The following is a 15502-nucleotide window of genomic DNA, read 5'->3' as shown; positions in this document are numbered from 1 at the left end:
CAACGTATTTCCTAGGCGCATTAAGCTAGAGCTATTTATAGACTATATACACCGCATTTTCTCGCATATACGCCGTATTTGTCAAAAAAAATGATGACTGAATCGAGGGTACGGCTTATATGCATACAAATTAGACTTGACATGCACGAAACTGCAAGGTGACAAAGACCAAATTCCATTATGGAAGACAATGTGGCCGATACGATCATTTATTTCAAAATAGAGAAAAGATAAACAGATAAAACGCTTAACCAAATTTAATTTGACGTCTATGAATAAAATTTAAAAAAAACGTATCTTACATAAAACCTGAAAAACCTCACTTGTGCCTGCCGTTGCTCGCTCAGGGCGGCGCCATCTTTCATAGGGATGACAAACTATACCAATACGGACACACTTCCTGGTTGTACTGCTCACATGACTTCCTTTATGAATTTGTCAACGTGCAGGCAACACCTTTTAGGAATGTGCAATCCAGCAGACGATCCTTTCAATTTATACAGTATCTCAAAAATACCACGTACGATAATTTTTCTTGAGAATTTTCCCTTCAAAGTAACACATTTGTACTCCTTATTGAAACCATGAATATGGAGGTGAAAATTGTGAATCAGGGGGCGTCTTATACGAGAGAAATTGTAAAATCCAACAATTTTAAGGCAATTTTAAGGGTACGGCTTATACGCGGAGGCGGCTAATATGCGAGAAAATACGGTATGTGCAAAATGCTTCTTGTAGTTCATTTTGCAACATCTTACTCCCATCGCCCAGGTGGACCGATCTTTTGGCGATCTTTCCAATGTGACTGTGTACTGGGAAGCTGATATCAGCTCAGAAGGGGAACTCTTGAACCAATCTGGCAACATCTCCTTTGGCGTTGGCCAGACATCACAGAGCATCACTATCACTGTGGCCCAGGATGACGTCCCCGAGTTGGACAGGAGTTTTACCGTGTCTTTGGTTAATGTTTCTCACGGCCGACTCGGTGTCGTGACCTCTTCAACTGTCACCGTTCTTGCCAGTGACCACCCTTATGGTGTTTTTGTTTTCTCCAACACCACAAGGCCCGTCCGCCTGCCTGAAGGTGACTCAGCTGTTACCCTCAGCATATTACGACAGAAAGGACTAATGGGACAGGTGTGTGTTGTTTGTGTCTCTTTTTAACAACGTTTATTTTATGACTTCCTGTGTCAATTCCTTCTCTTTTTCCAAGGTGCGAGTCACATTTAGAACACTTAAGGCACAAGATCCGGAACCCTACAATACACCTGGGGTTGGCCGAGCCACAGAAGGGCGAGACTTTATTCCACTCTTAAATTCAGTTATTTTCCTGGCCAATCAAAGAGAAACTAACATCACTGTCAGAGTGCTGGATGATGAGGATCCAGAGAGAGATGAGTCTGTGTTCATACAGCTGATCAGTGTGCAGCTTGTTGGTGGAGGGCAACAGAGGCCTAGTAAGTGACAGACTCTACCAGTCATTGAACAACATGGTATCGTTTCATTCTTGGTATCTTTTTTTTTGTCCTGGCATATACTGTACGTATGTATGATCTCTACTTTGACACTAGTTTTTGCGAATCCCTGGCTTATGATAACACTGTTAATAATGGCTAGTGAGTTCTGCAGGTATTACAAAACCTTGATTAACACACATCATGGCTGTGCTCGTAAGCAATGTAATTTAAATTTTTATATTTACAATAAAATCACAGAAATGATACCTGTGTTGGCCTGTCCAAAACTGAGACAAGCCTCAGACCTTCCAAATCTTGTTTTGAGACCAGTCTTAAGACTTAAATTACTTTTCCTGAGACACCAGTTGTTGGAAATCCCTTTTTACCATTGACATATTGATTGACTGATCGTTGCCGGGCTCTCTCAGTCAATATGGATTGGACTTTTATTGCCGTCAGTTGCAGCCAATAAGTTAAACCTTTCTTTCTTACAATATAGCCTTAATAACATTCTCTTAACGTTCCTTTTCAGTTTCCAACTCCCCATCACTTGGTCCCAGAATGGAAATCATCGCCCAGGTGATAGTGGAGGCTAGTGATGATGCCTTCGGTATACTCCAACTATCAGCTTCTGCTGTCAGCGTGGCTGAAGATTATGTTGGCCCGATCATAAATGTCACACGTGTCGGGGGAATATTTGCAGATGTATCGGTTAAGTTCAGAGCTGTGCCTTGGACCGCCAGAGTCAGTAAGTTTGCCAGTGAAGGCTTGCGTCTACCATTTCATATCTCTGTCCTTTATCTAGATTCACAGTACATGTTCCCTGCAGGCGAAGACTACAGCGTGGCCTCCACCGATGTCGTCCTTCTAGAAGGGGAATCCAGCAAATCGGTTCCGATATACGTCATCAATGACGTGGTACCGGAATTAGAGGAGACTTTTGCCGTCGAGTTGATCAATCAGACTACTGGAGGAGCCCTGCTGGGAGAGCTCACACGTGCCATTATCACCATATTGCCTTCTGATGACCCATTTGGTGCCTTTGGTCAGTTGATGTTGATTCTCCTACATTTTTTAAATGGTTACAACAAGTTTATAAGTTTTTATTGTCACGAACAGTCTTCCATGCTGCCCCAATCACTGTCGAAGAACCAGTGACCAACTCAGTCGAAGTTTCCCTGCCAATAGTTCGGAATGCTGGTTCTATTGGGACAGTGGTAGTCCAATGGCAGGCTACTGTTAATGGCAAGCTAGCAGTGGGGGACATCCAACCAGCATCGGGAGAAGTAAGCTTTGCTCCTGGAGAGACCACGAAGACCCTCCAAATGGAGGTTTTAGCTGATGATGTTCCTGAAATAACAGAGGTAAACCAAAAATTAAATCACTTGGAAACAATTGTTCTCAAAACTTGTGATATTTTTTTGTTTCTTAGATTATAAAGGTTGAACTCACCAGTGCCAGTAATGGTGGAAATCTTGGCGCTGATAAAACCGTTCACATTACAGTGCCTTCTAATGACAACCCGTATGGGACAGTCTATTTTGGACAGCCTGTTTACCGCATACAGGAGCCACTGGAGGGACGCCTTGGAGCCAATATTACTATCCAAAGAGTGTATGTGTCATTATTGAAACATTACATTTTTGGTGTGCATCTTGTCACCTTATTTTATTCTCTGCCTATAACAGAAATAGACATTAGTCAATGAGCTAAGATCCCTTACTTTGTTTTGGAGATATCAAGAAATTATTTTTCTGATGTGACATCAATGATGTAATCACCTTTTTTTTATATCACAACCATATCGTCTAAGTTTGATAATTATCCCTCCATTTATTTTTTAATTATCTGGAACCCAATACAGAAAAAAACACACCCAATTTTATTTTTCTGATGTCTAATAGCAGAGAAATGTATAAACAAAAAACTGTGTTTCCACCAAGTGGTCGCCCAACATGGGGGCATATATGTTATAAATGCCGGTTCTATTTTAGTCAATCAAATGGGCGTATCCTAGAAAAGAGAGATTCACGATTGTCACACACCACTGAGGTGGGTTCAACAATTCACGATTAAATAATTAGAGCAGGGGTTTCCAACTCCGGCCTTCGAGGGCTCCTGTCCAGTCTGTTTTCCATGTCTCCCTCCACCAACACACCTGGATTAAATAATCAGGATCGTGATCAAGCTCCTGGACAGCTTGCTGGTTAGTTGATCATTTGATTCAGATGTGGTAGCGGAGGGAGATATGGGAAACTGACTGGATGGGGGCCCTCGAGGACGGGAGTTGGAGACCCCTGAATTAGAGCAACAGTCTTTCAGGCCATTCACACAGTATATATAGTGTTGTCTATACACTTATACATCTTATTTCTTTAATTTCAGACATGGGCACTTTGGTCGCTTGCAAATCCTGTACAGCACTTCAGAGATTGATCCAGTTGACTCAGCACAGGCTGAGGGCCAGAACCTGCTGAGCTACTATGATGTCCCAAAAACAGGGATTCCTGGTGCTCTGCCTCAAGAGTCACTTAACATGACCGGTCTGAAGGATCCCTTATCTGCCTGTGCTGCTGTGTGCTTGAGGAAGAATGACTGCCAAGCTTTCTCGCTATCCTCAACCACAATCCCGCCTTCCTGTACATGGGTCACAGCAGGGGCGGACCAACTTGCACCGATGCAACAGATCGTGACATATTTGAAAAATATATCCGCCGCTGCTTCTCTGTTCAGCAGCCAGGCCTTGGCAGGGAACGACTATGTCCCTGTGATGGCCCAAAGTGCCTTTATGGAGGACGGCTCAGGAGAAGCAAATCTCACTGTATTCATTTTGACTGATCAATTGCCTGAAAAGGACGAAAGCTTTGCCATACAGATCCTTAAGGTACCATCATATCAATGGTTTAGTTAAATGTTTTACTGATTATATTGAATTAGCTCAATCAATGTGATATTACATGTCATTTGAAGGTAGAACTGATGAATTTGACTGCAGAGCAGAAGAACCTGCCCTCTATTGGCCAGCCCGATAAAGCAGTGGTCACTATAGGATTGAACGGGGATGCGTTTGGCGTGTTTTTGATATACAGCGACAGTCCCAATGCCACCAACGAGGGTCTCTACATTGAGGTTCACGAAGAACCGATGTTGATTGTTCCTCTGATTATTGAAAGAAGAGGAGGTAACTTGGGGACAGTGACTGTGGAGTGGAGGTTTGTTGGAGGAAAAGCCACACCAGATAGAGACTTTGCCAAAACCGGGGGTACTCTAGTTTTTGATGGTATGTGTATCAGTCTTTACTTTGCCTTGATGTTTTTTTGTGCAGTATCTCGCCAGACTATTTCTTCTCACCATGTTTTTTGATTGTGTCAGCAGGTGATCTGAAGAAGACAATAAAGATCGTGATCAGAGATGATATTGAACCAGAAGACAATGAGAACATTATGATTGGGCTTGTTAATACGGAGGGAGGAAGTCGCATCCTCCCTAGCTCAGATACCGTCAACATCGTGATTCTGGCTAATGATAACGTGGCCGGCATTGTGGGATTCCACCCAGCGTCGCGGTCAGTCATTGCTAGAGAAGGTTGGTAGCCAATTCTAATTCAGTGACTGTTAGTTTGGACCTGCTACTTATATTTTATTTACTTTTCAGGTGAAAAGCTGACCTTGTTAGTTTTGAGGACCGCTCCAGGTCTAGGTAACGTCACAGTAGACTGGAGGATACAGGGTCCCTTTGTAGAAGGAACTCTCACTTACACCTCGGGGAAACTCTTATTTCATCAGGTAGACCACAGAAATCATGGAAGAAAATGATGATAAAAGTGTAAATCATTTGTTTTACTTGTAAATCTTCAACAGGGACAGTTAAACAATACGATTGTTGTACAGCTTCTGGATGGTGCTACACTAGAGGATAAAACTGAGTACAAAGTTTTCCTGACAGACATCCAAACTTTTGGTAAGAAACCTGTTTGGACTACTACTTGTTTCATAAATTTGTGAATGAAAATATTCCTCTGTTGAAGGTGTTTCAACTTCAGGCCAAGCCACGTTTGACGTTCAGGGAAAAGAGGCGGTCTTTATCGTTGACACTAGCGATGAACCATATGGGCTTTTGACCATTGCGCAATCGTCCCAAAAGGTGACCACTGAGGAACGAGAACACACTGTAGATATCTATATCAACAGGGAGTTTGGACATTCAGGTCAGTTTGTTCTGTTTTAGAGGAGCACTTGTGTTTACCAAATACTTTAGACTGATTCTTTTGGGTTTTTTTGCCAGGATCTGTAAATGTTACCTATGAAGTTCTCAAAGGTTCTCTGGAGGACCTCACGCAGGTAGAAGGTGTTCTTGCTATCCCCGGACAAGACTTCTTGGATGGGACCGGTTCTGTCATTCTTGAGGAGGGTCAAACCTCTGTTGCGATCCCAGTCACCATACTGGAGGTAAATACTAATATCTTGCATTATTTACATAGGGTGCAGGGAAGAGGCCATTCTGTGTTATATGAGAATAGTTAAGTTGGTGTTTTGCTTTTGCATTGTTTTACCAGGATGACATTCCAGAGTTGCAGGAATACTTCTTAGTCAACATTACAGCGGCTGTACTCATAACAACAGTTGCGACTGCTCCTCAACTAGGTATTTATTGTTATTGTTATTGTGTGGTCTTTAAACGTTGAGGGAAAATGTTGCTACATTTGTAGTATAGTTTGTATTTTGTCTTCTTGTCTGAATTTGCTTTCCTTTTATACTTTCTCACAATCTATCACTATGTGAGTAGAAGTTGTTTATTGCACATTACCTGGTAACAACATTTTGCACAGTGTTTAAGTCAATATTAGCAAATTAAAGTGATACCTGATCTTCCACTTGGTCATAGGGTGGTTCAAGGGTGGTGCGCTTTAAATATGATGTTTCAAACTACAACTGGGGTGTCGGGACAATATTTCGCAGCCCTTTATTTGACATCAAATTGTAGTATTATGTGGACTGCACGTATTTTGCCATAGGAAATAAAACGTAATACTTAAAACATATAATTTTAAACAAAATTAAATAACTAGTTAAAATAAATCAATAATAAACATTGATTTTTAAAAAAGCCAGGGGAAATTACATATATACCTATGGTATTTCAAATTAAATTAAACAAAGAGTGAATAAAAAAGGATGAAAAAAAACATTGATATTTTAAAAGGTTATTGGCAATACATAATGTATACTGTAAATAATATAAAATTCTTTAAAATGTGCCTCAAAGATAAAAGGATAACCAAATTGCATTACATAAAACAATAAATAATTAATCCTGGAATTGTTTTCCCCATTTTTCTCTTTTATGCTAAAATATCTTAAGGCAACGATCATTTTTGGTGGTGTTTTTCACAACTACTTAGCCAAAATGTATCAGCACCATTACCTTCTTTTTGGGGAATCCTTAGGGCAGTCCAGACCCATTCAGACTTCCACCCAGATTTCTGGCAATTCCCGAATGAATTGAGTTTGAGACCCCAGTTTTAGAGCTTCTAGAGTTTGCTTTGTAGAGCAAATAAACTACAAAAATAAAGATAGTACTTAACATTCAAACAATTTAGGCATGTTAATCTTCTGCCATAGACACTCATGGTTTGGTGGCAGAGGTCAGCATTGCTGCCAATGATGGAATAAGAGGAGTCATTGAATGGACAAACACCATGTAAGCCAACACTGAGTTTATCTGTTGCCATGCTTTCAGTAAATGTTAATTCAAACATGTGAAATGTTCACATCTCTGGCTTTTAGGTTTGAAGTAAATGAAACATTAGGGATTCTTACCCTGGTGGCCTACAGAAACAAGGGCACATATGGGAATGTTTCTCTTCTCTTCCATGCTCAGAACCTTGAAGCTCAGCAAGGCCTTGATTATAACATCAGCGAAACGGTACAGCCTCAAAAATGTGGATTTGCCAAATTTTGAATTTTGAGTATTATTACAAACAAAAACTCCCGTCCACTCAGATGCTTCATTTTGTCAATGGCGAAAGACACAAGTTTGTAGAGGTACAGATCATCGATGACATCATTCCAGAGGGAGTGGAACGATTCCAGATGATATTGTCCAATCCATCACCTGGCCTGGTACTTGGCACCAATACCACAGGTTAGCCACATAATCCAAAGATTCTTGCTGAGGAACAAAAGTATACGCCGCCATTGTTTTGCATCCCTTGTCTTCCAGCCACCGTTAGCATCCTGGCTAGTGATGACGGACACGGTGTCATATCTTTTAACATCAGTGAGCCTTTCTTACTAAAGGAGCCCACATCTGAGCTAGGCCTGAGCGAGAGTGTAGCCTCCCTCTATGTGGTTCGGAACCCTGAAGAGGGCACATTTGGAGTTGTGACTGTGCAGTTTATTATAACAGATGCCAATGGAAGTCTTGCTAATGGAGATCTTGTACCAGCAGAAGGGACTGTGGTGATGGAGGATGGTATTAGGTTTAAGGTACACCTAGTAGAAACAACATAGTAGTCATCCAATGCATTTTGACTGTTAGTGCTAGCAGCAATTATTCGCTGTCATCCCTCCCAGTGAAAATGGATTCCAGCTTGTCACTCCAGTTGTTGATTGCATGTTTTCCGTGCATTTTTTCAGATGCTGGATATCCGAGTATTGTTGGACGGTGAGCCTGAGATGAACGAGACATTCACAGTGAGTCTGTTTGATCCAACCGGAGGTGCGCATCTGGGTGACAAATTACACGCAGTCATCACAGTCCTAGAGAACCTTGCTCCAGCTGGCTTGTTCCGTATTGGACCTACTCTTGATAGGTCAGAAACTAATTTAATACAAAATCTACTGGTATCATACACGTTGAGATTAGGTTGGATGTAAATACTATGTATGGCACCTGTGCAGAAGTAGCATCCAGGTGATGGCAAATGAAGGAAGTGGACCAGTTTTCCTCACAGTGTCCCTCAGCAATGGTCTGGAATCTGCTGTCAGCGTGGAGTGGGAGACGCAGTCGGAAACAGCTGTCGCTTTCGGTGATTTCATGAATATATCATCTAGTTTTACAATGAAAAGTCATAATATATTTTTGTTGTCATCTGTGTCTTAAAGACGGCCATTTCCCAGCTATGGGTGTGTATCAGAGCTTCGAGGACAGCCCCACATCTAATTGGTGCTCTGTCACCGGACTGCCATCTTTTCTTGCTGTGAGACTTGATAAGACCCCCGCTGTGGGATCTTCCCACACACTGGCCACGATCTATCAATGGCAAGGAGTTTTTGTGTCCGTAGAGGTAAATTAAGAATTCTAAATCCGGAAAAAGAACTTATCTGTTATGGTTTGTAGTATGTACTATAATCATTTTTTACTTCTTACTTCCAGTCTGTGAGGATTCAGGACCCTAGCTCTTGCGTGGGCTTCACGGCTAAAAACACCAGCTACATCGCAATAACACACGGCAGCCCTCCCTTTTCCCCTGCTTCCAAACTTAGCATCTTGAAAGTACATAGGGACCTCAATGTCACATTGGTCAGTAGAACATCCACTGATTTTCTTGTCATTACTACATTGTTTGGTTAACTTAGATTTTTGTCATGTTAGGAACAAGTCATGAGCGTGAAAAGTCTGGATGTGAAGCACTTCACTATTGATGAAAGATATTTTCTTGTCGCATCAAGTCAGGTGATTTGATTAATTTTAGCTTTTCTGTTCTGTGGAAATCATTCAATGTTTTTTTTTACCTTTTTATGTCAGCAGATATTTGTTTGGACCAACAACTCTTTCACCCTCCTTCAGACACTTGACTTTAATGAAGACATAGTCAGTGTGACTCCATTCATCCACGCAGACGCTCCTTATTTAGTAGTTTGTTTAAACAGAGTGACCACCGGCTGCTTCCTACTTAACTGGACTGATGGAAGATTTGGAAATTCACAACCCTTCCCTGTCACAGGGAGAGTTAGCCAAGTGGAGACAGTCCAAATTAGAGCGGTGGACACTCTTTTTTTGGTGCTTCGTCAAGGTAGGACGGCTGGCAGTGAGCGGTCATGTTTCAGTTACATGGATGGCAATGGGAAGGCTGGCAGCGATCATTCGCTGCTAGCCCTCCCAGTTCAAATGGGTCCATTGCCATGATACTGAAACATGATGACTTGTCATTTCTTCAGGTGTCCCACCCTCCTGTGAAGTTCTACTGTGGAAATTTGGGCAGCATTCACCAGAGTTGCATCAGTCCATTCCTCACCAAGGCCTCGCTTTTGTTCATCCATTCACTGCTTCCTCTGAAATCAGTAAGCACTTGCATAAAAGGTGAAGTACAAGTACATATAAATTTCAGCTTTTTTTCTCCTTCCCAGTTTACGTACTACTTGCTGGTGGCAACGGCTCATCACTCTACGCCTGGAGGTCTGATTACAGCCTCTTCACCATTGTACTGAAGGCCCCTGCAGCTATGAGATTTGTCTCCTTTAAAGTCTCATCCCTCAACAACACCAAGATAATCTTGGCTTCTTCTGAAGAGAATCGCTCTAGACTTTATGAATTAACCTCAGTCTCAAATCAGTCCGACTTCATTCCCAGGTATTGCCTGATGTGATGTCATATCACAACTCAAGTCAGGTTCACCTCAGTTTCACTGGATAATTCAGTTGTTTCTTTCCACCCTAGTTTTGGCGAGTTGCATTTCCTACCTGGCGACAACGAGCTACAGATTGCAGTGAATGTCTTGGATGATGACGTTCCTGAAGAGCAGGAGCAGTTTCAAGTACGCCTAAAGAATCCCAAAGGAGGGGCAGAGATTGGATTCGGGGGTCAGGTGACCATTGTGGTTCCGAGCAATGACAACGCCCATGGAGTGATAGGGTTTGCGCAGGCAAGATCACACACATCTTTTGCTTTCAAATGTCGCTCACTTTGTTTATCTGAATCATGATTATTTTTTAATATATGCAGTATACATTTTTAAGCGGAAATTTAACTCTTTGCGATTTCCAGAACTCTCTGTCCCTGGAGGTTGAAGAGTTGGAACAAAATCATCAAATTTCCCTCACTGTGGAGAGGAGAAGGGGGACTTTTGGCAGATTGACTGTTCACTGGTCTGCCAGTGGGAGTCTGGCAGATATTTATCCCACTTCTGGAGTGGTGCGTAAATATCCCTCACTGATGTAACATAACATTAAATCCAGGAAGGGATCCTGGTTTACATCTGACCTAGAACAACATACTTTTTTACTAAAATAAAGTGTAATTGCACAGTTACCCAGCGGATGTTGGCTTATGTATCATTGTTGTCTTCTATAGTGCGACAACATTTAGAACACATGTGTCAAAGTGGCGGCCCCGGGGCCAAATCTGGTCCGCCGCATCATTTTGTGTGGCCCGGGAAAGTAAATCATGAGTGCCGACTTTCTGTTTTAGGATCAAATTAAAATGAAGAGTATAGATGTATATTAAATTTCCTGATTTTCCCCGTTTTAAATCAATAATTGTAAATTTTTAATCAATTTTTTCTGTGTTTTTAGTACAAAAATCATTTTGTAAAATCTAAAAATATATTTAAAAAAGCTAAAATAAACATTGTTTTATATCTATAAAAAACTGAATATTCAGGGCTTTTTAATCCAGTTCTTTTAATCAATTTATTTAAAAAAATCTAAATATTATATCTAAAATGGTCCGGCCCACATGAAATCAAGTTTACGTTAAAGCGGCCCACGAACTAACCTGAGTCTAAGCCTTGATTTAGAATATGAAAAATCTGCATTACTTGATCTCAATGTGAAATTCATTCTCATAGGTTACATTCTCAGAGGGTCAGTCGGTGGCTATCATTCCACTGACTGTGCTGGCCGATGGTGTGGCAGAGCTGAGCGAAAGCATTACCATCTCTCTCAAGGATGTGACCACAGTTGGGCTGCAGGACATACAACAGGCCGCTGTTATTGACAATTTGCGGGCGCAAGCTCTGCTCACCATCCTGCCAAATGGTTCTCCCTATGGAGTTATTGGATGGCATCTGGACTCTCACATTACTCCAACCCAAGAACCACAGGGTGAGCAAGGAATTTCAAACTACTCAAAGTACTTTTGTTTATTCTGTGGCAATATTTAGACCTGACCAGTGCCTGGATGTACTATATATTCTCTGATAACAAAAGCTGATTATGCTTCTTAAGAAGGGTTTACCGGAAAAACACTTTTGAAACTTACTGTAAAAGGCTTTTTTTACGTCTTCCTGGAATAGAAATAATCTGATCTTTGTTTTAATCTATTTGGGAAGTCTGTCAGAGAATATTTTAACAAATGTATTGCTCATTCACTCTTTATTCCGCAATCATTTAACTTAATTGGGTGCCACTGACGGCGCTCTACACCCAATCCATTTTACTGTGAGAATCTGGCAGCAAATGATAGCTGCCAAACATCCCAGTCAAAATATATTGGACGTTTTGTGCCGTCATTAGCACTGAAAGATCATCACCCTAGTGACTGTCATTGTCAATGGCAGGCAATGAGTTAAATACTATTAAAAAAAAAAAAAATGGGGGGGGGGGGGGGGGGATGTCACTTGACTAATTTCTTCTGTTTATGTTTTAAATTAATTGTAATGTTATTTGTAGTTTTATCAACATTCTATCAGTGAACAAATTATTCTTTTTTTGGTAATGATTAATAATAATAAAAAAGATAATATAACTGTAATTTAGACCTAATGCGTACATATTTGGAGCACACTTAGGGACCAAATATTGATTTTGAGGCCTACATAACCCAAAACTTGATGTCTGCATATAGTGACACCAGAAGATCGTGAAGTTATTATTTATTTCTTAATTTATTGTTACCCAAAATAGTCACTTGCTCTATAAAGGATTTGAAAACCAAACTCAACTTTCCCCTTAAACTTGCAGGCCTCCCAGTCAACCTGACTTTGTCTATAGTTCGGGAACAAGGCTCCACAGGTGATGTGGAAATACATTATGAAACCAAGCCAGCCTTGTACCAACCTCCATCCAATCAAGCTTCTGCAAATTATGACTACATTGCCAAAGATGAAATCCTAATCATGCCAGAAGGAGCAGCTGTCACCCTTGTAACCATCATAATCCTTCCCGTAAGAATGATCTGTTGTAGCAGAAGAAGAAAAAATAGTTTCTGCCCATGAATAATTGGCCACAAATGTGTATAAATGTATTTGTCTCAGGATGACATCCCAGAACTGTCTGAGAGTTTCCTGGTAAATATTACCAGTGTGGCTGCAGTTGGCAGGCCACCTGGAGCAGGTCAACCGACTGTGAAGAGACCGGGCATGGAAGTAGCTGAAGTAACCATCCAGGAAAACGATGACCCTCGAGGGATATTGCAGTTTGTTGTGGCCGTAAGTGCATGAGTCATTCCAGAAGTGGAGAATATTTTGGCTTCAAAAATCTTGAAAAACGAGGCATCACCTTTCATATTGTCTGCTCCAAATTCAGCAATAGTAGCTAAAAAAATATCAAAGGCTTGCTTTTTAAAGTTTAAGGGTTATTGATAATATTGAACCCTTGGCATAGTCATAATGAAATGATTAAAAATTTATATTAATGTTAGCTTTTTCTCTGGAGAGGAAGCGATTTCTTTAGCTAGGTCGGGATTTACAGTAAGTGGGATCTAAAATGTTTTCCAATTTTGGAATGACCCGAACAGTTATCCTATGGCACATTTGTCAAAGTGGCGGCCCGGGGGCCAAATCTGGCCCGCCGCATCATTTTGTGTGGTCCGGGAAAGTAAATTATGAGTGCCAACTTTCTGTTTTAGGATCAAATTAAAATGAAAAGTATAGATGTATATTAAATTTCCTGATTTTCCCCGTTTTAAATCAATAATTGTAAATTTTTAATCCATTTTTTCTGTGTTTTTAGTTCAAAAATCATTTTGTAAAATATAAAAATATATTAAAAAAGCTAAAATAAAGATTGTTTTAGATCTATAAAAACTAAATATTCAGGGCTTTTAATCAAGTTGTTTTAATCCATTTATTTAAAAAAAATCTAAATATTATATCTAAAATGGTCCGGCCCACGTGAAACCAAGTTGACGTTAAAGCAGCCCACGAACCAACCCCAGTCTGACACCCTTGTCCTATGGGCTGGATGAATTTAAAAGAGGAAAAAAGTCATAAACTGATGGTTCAACTTTATTTTGTAATTTGACTAGGATAGCCCTATTGTGGCATTTGAGATGTCAGCACCTGACAACATCCTCCAACTGAAAGTAGCACGACTTTCTGGTACAATTGGAAAAGTGCATATCTACTGGGAGGCTCAACCCCTTACTGCTGATATCACTGATTTCACCCCCTCATCTGACAACATCACTTTCCAAGATGGCCAGGTAAAAGAATATTTTCAAAATAGGACTCTTTGGATAAAATCCTAATCTATTGGTGTATCAGAGGGAAGCTGTGATTACTCTCACCATCTTGGATGATGACCACGTGGAGGCGTTAGAGAAATTCAAAGTGACTTTACTGCGGGTGATTGGTGGCGCTCGATTAGGAGATTCAACCTCTGTGATTGTCAATATTCCGGCTAATGATTCACCTCTGGGACGATTTGGATTCAAAGAGATGGAGGTAAAAGTTTTCTCTATAAACTCTATGCCATGCACAAACGGACAGATTACCAGAAACTACTCATTTATATAGATTATCCGAAAAAAAACCCATTATATCTCATAACCTCCATGTTTTCCAAGGTTACTGTACGTGAGCCAGAGTTTATTGGCGATCCTGCTGCTGTTGCTCGATTTGCGGTATTGCGCAGTGAAGAAGGTGAAGGAGCTGTGACATTGGTGTGGCAGCTGCAACGAGAAGCTGTTAATGACCTTTCACCTCAAAATGGAACTCTTAACTTCACTGAGGTACACATTCAGAATGTAGTGGTAGAATTCTAACAATTTGAAATGCTCAACTTGGCAATCGAGGGGCTGGCAACGATTTGATCAGCATCCTAACTGTTATGGATTTAACGTCGATTACTGTCAATGGCAGTGAATATATTAAATAAACAGAATATATTTCTGTTTTATTCATTCATTCATTTTCTGAACGGCTTATCCTCACAAGGGTCGCGCGGGGTGCCTATCCCAGCTGACTTCAGCCCAGAGGCGGGGGACAGCCGATCACAATGTTTTATATTTGTTTTAGTTTTTATATTATTTTTTTCAATTTTATTTTTATCTGATAAAAAATTTAAAACCAGTTGAAAAATTACTAGAATACACACACCTTAATGGGGTTTTAGGTAGAGCTACAATATAACTTGAAGAAAGGGGGGTAAACAAACCAAAAAATTGGAACTTGTATTAAAAAAAAGAAGAAAGAAATAGTTCTTCCTGCAACATTTGTGAGGATAAGCGGTATGGAAAATGAATGAATGAAATAGCTTGTTTATCTCCTGATCAAAAGTTCAAGACTACATGATATAAAAACCTAAATCGACTCTTATTTGTTTAACAATTTACATGTTTTTATTTAGATCTGGCATCCACATATGTGGACATCACTTTTTTCATCATATACACCACAGTTGTATACCAAATGTTAATATTGTGACCTGCATGACCAAAATCTGATTTCCAAATATATGGACACCAAGTCTTAAAAATAGTCACTTTACTGGGGTAACAAAAAAAAGGAAGAAAGAAAACTTAAATGTTGAACAAAAGTAACATAGATAGCTATTCCAAGTTGAACAAACTTTTTTTGTGTTTGCTTTTGGTGTTAAGTTGTGTTAAGTATCACCATCGGAGAATTTCTGGAGGCATCACCGCGCAGCAAACGAGTTAAATGTGATGTTGATTTTCCAGACTGAATCGATGAAGACTTTTGTGATAAATGCCCTTGGTGATAGCATGCTGGAAGGCGATGAGAGCTTCACTGTTAAGCTCTTTCCAGCAAGTGATGGCAGTGCTGTTATTGACCCTTTAAATGGTACTGAGAAAATAATTTTATTGCTACTAAGATGGACCTGATAAAGTATAACTGACATTTTTCCTGATATGTTTTACCT

The 15502-nt window shown here is 40.3% G+C and overlaps 1 protein-coding gene across 1 annotated transcript in view; it reads left to right on the top strand.

Moving 5' to 3' along the window:
- adgrv1 (adhesion G protein-coupled receptor V1) overlaps positions 1-15502 on the top strand; it is a 94062-nt gene that overhangs the window by 22960 nt on the left and 55600 nt on the right. Inside the window, exons 28-62 of the mRNA XM_077600919.1 lie at positions 772-1137; positions 1214-1457; positions 1990-2205; positions 2287-2502; positions 2577-2821; positions 2890-3071; positions 3843-4341; positions 4428-4737; positions 4833-5042; positions 5112-5242; positions 5318-5417; positions 5485-5664; positions 5742-5905; positions 6013-6100; positions 7079-7157; positions 7244-7382; positions 7460-7601; positions 7680-7945; positions 8096-8271; positions 8360-8487; positions 8564-8745; positions 8835-8981; positions 9054-9134; positions 9210-9474; positions 9620-9742; positions 9809-10031; positions 10119-10323; positions 10446-10592; positions 11248-11503; positions 12362-12564; positions 12655-12828; positions 13647-13823; positions 13885-14064; positions 14187-14351; positions 15300-15423. Coding sequence (XP_077457045.1) covers positions 772-1137; positions 1214-1457; positions 1990-2205; positions 2287-2502; positions 2577-2821; positions 2890-3071; positions 3843-4341; positions 4428-4737; positions 4833-5042; positions 5112-5242; positions 5318-5417; positions 5485-5664; positions 5742-5905; positions 6013-6100; positions 7079-7157; positions 7244-7382; positions 7460-7601; positions 7680-7945; positions 8096-8271; positions 8360-8487; positions 8564-8745; positions 8835-8981; positions 9054-9134; positions 9210-9474; positions 9620-9742; positions 9809-10031; positions 10119-10323; positions 10446-10592; positions 11248-11503; positions 12362-12564; positions 12655-12828; positions 13647-13823; positions 13885-14064; positions 14187-14351; positions 15300-15423 — 6733 coding nt within the window. The remainder of the gene's footprint in view (positions 1-771; positions 1138-1213; positions 1458-1989; positions 2206-2286; positions 2503-2576; positions 2822-2889; positions 3072-3842; positions 4342-4427; positions 4738-4832; positions 5043-5111; positions 5243-5317; positions 5418-5484; positions 5665-5741; positions 5906-6012; positions 6101-7078; positions 7158-7243; positions 7383-7459; positions 7602-7679; positions 7946-8095; positions 8272-8359; positions 8488-8563; positions 8746-8834; positions 8982-9053; positions 9135-9209; positions 9475-9619; positions 9743-9808; positions 10032-10118; positions 10324-10445; positions 10593-11247; positions 11504-12361; positions 12565-12654; positions 12829-13646; positions 13824-13884; positions 14065-14186; positions 14352-15299; positions 15424-15502) is intronic.

This window comes from Stigmatopora argus, chromosome 5 (genome assembly GCF_051989625.1).
Source record: "Stigmatopora argus isolate UIUO_Sarg chromosome 5, RoL_Sarg_1.0, whole genome shotgun sequence".
NCBI classification, from domain to species: Eukaryota; Metazoa; Chordata; class Actinopteri; order Syngnathiformes; family Syngnathidae; genus Stigmatopora; species Stigmatopora argus.
The sequence above is the reverse complement of the archived record's forward strand: the minus strand, read 5'-3'. Positions and strand labels throughout refer to the sequence as shown.